We start from the raw sequence: 5462 nt of genomic DNA, 5'->3' as shown, positions 1-5462 counted from the left end.
ATGAGTCCGTCCCAATTATATGAAAAAAATAACTATTAAACATTATAAGCTATGATTATATTTAATATAATAGTGCTTGAACAATATATGACATCATTTTGATATTTTTAAAAAACTTCTTTTTTTTTTTTGACCCTACCGAAAATAGCCGGATTACCTTCCCCGGAGGCCGGAGCAGCGCTTGGCGGGGGCGCCGTGGGGCCGAAACCGACGTGGTGGCAGGAGACGGCATTGAGGGCGGAGCACATGTCCCTGGACGACGCCCTTCCCAGCAGCAGCGCCTTCTTCTACGGAGTTGAGGGCGAGTCCGACGCCTCCCGCAGCCCCGCCGCCGCCGCCATGCTCGGGTCCTCGTTTCCCAAGTCCCTGTTTACTCCAAGGGGAAGGAAGGGGAGAGAAGGTGAAGGGAGAGGAAAAAGCAGTTAACCGAGGAGAGGAAAGCATTGAAGACAATCAAGAAGAGAGGTTTTTGATTTAATTAAAATAATAGTATTTTATCGCCTGTATAAAATTGCTTAAACTCTTGCAGGAACATTAGATTTTCTTCCCAAAATAGGCCACCAGGCAAAATCTGCGCAGGGTCTTCAATGTTCATCCTTCTTTTCCTGGAATAAATGACCAAATCCACCAAAGATTTATTTGGAGATCCTGCAAATGGCAAGCAGGGCACCTCCCAAATCCCCAATCCCTCGATATCCCTGGTACGATTCTGCTTTCAGCTTTTCAATCCCAGGAAGAATCCAAGGCCGTAATCTTTTCAGAGAAGCCATTTCTCCAATCCATCCCCCCTATATCTTTTCATTCTCATAGAAGCATTATCTTCCATATTCGTAAAGCTTTCATGCCACGCTCATCCTTATAAGAAGGCTCCTGCTTTCCCAGGAACAGTACTTGGGAATTGAGACGATGGAGGGGGGAAGGGCGAACCAGAGCGGCGACGCTTCTAATTCGATCTTCTCCGGCGTTCAGCTTCCGGTCACTCTCAATGTGGGCAGTGTTCAGATAGTGTTTTTCGCTCAGATGATTGTTTTTTTGATTGATAATTGCTGGTTTTGGTGGTGCAGTGGCAGGATGTGGTGTACAAAGTGAAGGTGGATCGGGGGGAGAAGGTGATCCTGAAGGGCGTCTCCGGGTGCGTTCAGCCGGGGGAGCTGCTGGCGATGCTTGGCCCCTCCGGCAGCGGGAAGACAACGCTGCTGACGCTCCTCGGCGGGCGGGTGGCGCCCACTAGCCGCCTCACCGGAAGCATCACCTACAACGGCAAGCCCTTCTCCAGCTCGCTCAAGCGCACCCTCGGCTTCGTCACCCAGGATGATGTCCTCTACGCCCACCTCACTGTGATGGAGACCCTCTACTACACCGCCCTCCTCCGCCTCCCCCGCACTCTCTCCCGCCGGGAGAAGGCCGCGCAGGCCGAGGCCGTCCTCGACCAGCTCGGCCTCACCGTGTGCCGCAACAACATCATCGGCAGTGCCCTGGTGCGCGGCATCTCCGGCGGGGAGCGCAAACGCGTCAGCATCGGGCAGGAGATGCTCATCAACCCCAGCTTGCTCCTGCTCGACGAGCCGACCTCTGGCCTCGACTCCACGATTGCCGCCAGGATCGTCTCCCTCCTGTGGAAACTCACGCAGACGGGCGGCCGCACCGTCGCCATGACCATCCACCAGCCCTCCAGCCGCCTCTTCTACATGTTCCACAAGGTCTTGCTCCTCTCCGACGGCAACCCCGTCTACTTCGGCAAAGGCTCCGACGCTTTGGACTACTTCAACAGAATCGGCTACTCGCCGGAGATGGCCATGAATCCTTCAGACTTCCTGCTCGACCTTGCTAACGGTAAGATCTTCAACTCTGATCCGACCCCCCTCAAAAAACTCACTCAATAGCATATCAAATCACCAGGTGTATCTGCAAACGAAGAGACATTGGAAGAGAAAGCAGCAACTAAACAAGTGCTAGTGGAAGCTTACAGAGTACACCTGCATCCTCTGGTGAGCGAGGAACTCACGACCCTGAGCAAGCAATTCAAGGAGCAGGGCAGTGAGCAGTCGACGAGGAAGATGAAGCAGGAATGGAGCACCAGTTGGTGGGAACAGTTCGAAATTCTACTGCGCAGGAGCTTGAAGGAAAGAAGGCACGAGGCTTTCTCCAAGATGCATCTGATTCAGATCTTCGTGGTGGCCATTGTCGTCGGAGTACTGTGGTTCAAATCCTCCGATAATGTTACAGATCAGGTTATACATCTAACATTATATATAATTAATCGCGTTTAATTTCATCGATCAACAAGCCATGCCATGCAAAGCACTGAGACTTCGATCATTAGGTTGGGCTTCTTTACTTCGTCAATTCATTCTGGGGGTTCTACCCTGCCTTCCAGGGCATCTACACCTTCCCCATGGAGCGCACCATGCTAACCAAGGAGCGGTCTTCCGGCATGTACCGCCTCTCCTCCTACTTCATGGCTCTAACGGCCGGCGACCTTCCGATGGAGCTCGTCCTCCCCACCTGCTACGTGTTGATCATCTACTGGATGTGCGGTCTCAAGTCCCAAGCCGGCCACTTCTTCATGCTACTCTCGTCCATCCTCTTCACCGTCCTTGTGGCGCAGGGCGTCGGCCTTGCCATCGGCGCCGTCCTCATGGACCTCAAGAAAGCCATCACGCTCTGCTCCATCTTCATGCTTATCTTCATGCTCGCCGGAGGCTTCTTCGTCCAGAACATGCCCTCTTTCATCTCGTGGATCAAGTACATCTCCTTCAACTTCTACAGTTTTAGGCTGCAGCTGCTGTCCCAGTTCAGCCGGCACGATACCTATGAATGCGGCCAGGAGACGCGGTGCCTGGTCGCCGACATCCCGTCGGTGAAGGTGGTCGGGCTCAGCGATGCGTGGCTGGCCGTCGTCGTCATGTTCGTCTTGCTGGTCTTCTACAGGCTGGTTGCGTACGTGGCGCTCATGCGGATTGGCCCCGGAAAGAAATGAACTACGTGACGATATTTTATTCCGATCATTTTGAGCACAAATAGTGAGTTAAACCAGTTGTGTACGATTAAACATTCCCATGTGTTTTTTTTTTCCTTTTTTTGGGCTAAAGTACTTCGATAATTACATAATATAATTTCGATTTTAAGATTAATCGTGGACAATTGGATCTTATTAAGCACAATTAGAGCGATTAAACCTCCACAATGGAAGCTCTCAGAGCAATCCTTAATATACTCGGAGTTTATATATTATATCTCCTAATTCCTAAATATTAGTACATATATTTATAGATATTTTCTTTCAAATTAAGCGTGCAACCATAGGATAGGATGTAAGATTTCTAAATTATCCGATATACATATTTTTCAATTTATCTTGACAGTTGATAAAAAATTTCTATATAACTAAATTAATCATTCTAAGATCTAATATTATCTGGTTCAATATATTTTTCATAAGCATGTGTAAAGAGCTCCTTCACTTTTCCGGCTCCTGTTTTATTTTAATTACAATTATTTTTTAATTATAATTTTTATAAAAGAAGTAAATATAGTAAAGCATTATAGAATTTTAAGAATCTTTTTAGAAAAATTGTGAACTATATAATAGTCCATTGTATTATTTAGTTGAGAATATCTTGATACACTACGATTGTGATTAGTGAAAAATAATTTATTAATTATAATATATTTAATTATTTTATGTTAAATTTCATGAATCATTTGTAAGAAAGTGTGAAACTCATAAAAGAGTTGGATTCTGTCCGAAAGCGGAAAAGATGATAAGTTGGGGATGTGATTCAAAAGTTGACGAAGCGAAGACTCCACGTGATCCTGCAACACAAACGACATTAGTGCCTGACTGGGAAGGAATTCCCGACGTTCGCCTTCTATCGCTCAAATCAGTGATCCTCGTAAATAAAGTAGTAGAAAACTGTAGCTAGATATAGCATGTGAAATAACGAAGTTGCGAATACCTTCGCTTGTGAACGGGACCCCCTTTTATAATGTCACTATAACGTCTGTGTACACATCTCAAAGTGTGTGCACATTTTCCCAAAATGCCCTAGGAAAAAATAAGTTAAAAAGTGCAGTCTCTGACATATTTCCTTTAGCGAGTATGCAAATCCTTGATGTGACAGGTTGAAAGCTTTTAAAGTACGATTTACCTACAAAACATGCTCTGTTGTCAATGACACAAGCTTTCAAAAGGGTACGATGAGATATGTAAGTGGGTCCCACTATTGGATGACCGGATCCCATTTGGACTAGTTGTTCTTGTTCGACAATGTCACTTGGAGCTGCTAGCTTGTCCCCTTCTCCACTTCCTACCTGTTAGTGGTTTCCTTCATTTGACCGGCCGTAAAGCCCGATCAGCTAGGACTGGAAGCTCATTGCTTATCACTTACCTTTTAACTCCAATTGCCTGCTACCAGAGGATGGTCGCTTGGCACCCTCGCTCGACAGATCGGGGTACCCTCTCGTCCGGTCCGTTCGGTCACCTAGGACTTTTGACCATTTTTGACTTTGATATCCACGTTAGCAAACATTTTCCCTCCTTTTATCCTTCTTTGGTGGGGCCCCTCTTCATCACCGCATTAGAACTATTGAAAGGTTTTTTTGATATTGGAGAGATAAGTAAAGTTTTTACTTTTGATATGACGTTGATGTAATATTGTGGGAGCTCTCCAAGGGCTCCCACAGTTAGAGATGCCCTTAAGCTCCTAATGATGTGACAAATAGAATGAGCTCTCTCATAGTGGTAGAGGACTCCTTTTATTAGCATTGAGGCACAAATCAGGTATGAGAAATGACATAATTATCATAGTTAATTAAATGGATCAACTTCAAAAAAAATATCTTTAGATGATTTAGAAATTATTCTCATATAGAGTTACACTTAACTTTAACAATTATAAAGCCAACTAAAATAAGATTTTCATTACTATCTACTATTATGACCATCAATGGTACACCCAGATCCTTGTCACTCAAGTGCGTTACATCAATTTCAATAAATTTACAAAAATATATTCAAAAAAATCTTCTGCATGCACCAAATGCCCAAAAACAATGTTGGAATTTATCGCCATTTGTTTTCAATTTTAAATGCAATGCATGTATCTGAGTTTCTATATTTTAGTCTAGGAAGATTATCATAATCTTTATTGGCCTATCACCTTATTTAAAGCTTTCGCACGTGCATAGTATATCTTTCGATATGATATATGCACTTCAAATCGTGATTTCATCTCATTCTGAATATTCATGAGTTTATAATCTTTTGATGTCATAAAATAACTTTCAATCTGAGAAGTTATAAAAGAAGACGTGCATGTAGGATGATTAGTTGTTGTCATACTAAAATCGCACTGGTGACTCTCTAAATATTTTGTAATTGATACGGTGAATAGGATGAGACCCTCAATGCAAGTGTCAAAGTCTCGAGAGATGTGATAGTCAAAGTCTCATGGGATGTA

At 44.6% G+C, this 5462-nt stretch overlaps 1 protein-coding gene across 1 annotated transcript; it reads left to right on the top strand.

The window, feature by feature from the left end:
- The first annotated feature begins 246 nt into the window (after nucleotides 1-246).
- Nucleotides 247-2980, top strand: LOC121995488 (ABC transporter G family member 9-like). Its single transcript, XM_042549217.1, has 7 exons — nucleotides 247-400; nucleotides 530-589; nucleotides 666-748; nucleotides 883-987; nucleotides 1044-1833; nucleotides 1900-2231; nucleotides 2324-2980. Exons 1-7 carry the CDS (start codon nucleotides 247-249, stop codon nucleotides 2978-2980), a joined length of 2181 nt encoding a protein of 726 aa, XP_042405151.1.
- Nucleotides 2981-5462: the final 2482 nt, after the last annotated feature.

The sequence above is a fragment of the Zingiber officinale genome, chromosome 6A, assembly GCF_018446385.1.
Source record: "Zingiber officinale cultivar Zhangliang chromosome 6A, Zo_v1.1, whole genome shotgun sequence".
Classification (NCBI taxonomy): domain Eukaryota; kingdom Viridiplantae; phylum Streptophyta; class Magnoliopsida; order Zingiberales; family Zingiberaceae; genus Zingiber; species Zingiber officinale.
Note: the sequence above shows the minus strand (reverse complement) of the source record. Positions and strands in the feature narration are given on the sequence as shown.

What these genes read in the sequence shown, in the direction of transcription:
- LOC121995488 (XM_042549217.1), top strand. Translation starts at nt 247, where the DNA reads ATGTCCCTGGACGACGCCCTTCCCAGCAGCAGCGCCTTCTTCTACGGA. An exon ending in ATCTGCGCAGGGTCTTCAAT is followed by an intron (nt 590 to 665) that starts GTTCATCCTTCT and finishes AATGGCAAGCAG; the next exon opens with GGCACCTCCCAAATCCCCAA. An exon ending in CCGATAATGTTACAGATCAG is followed by an intron (nt 2,232 to 2,323) that starts GTTATACATCTA and finishes TTCGATCATTAG; the next exon opens with GTTGGGCTTCTTTACTTCGT.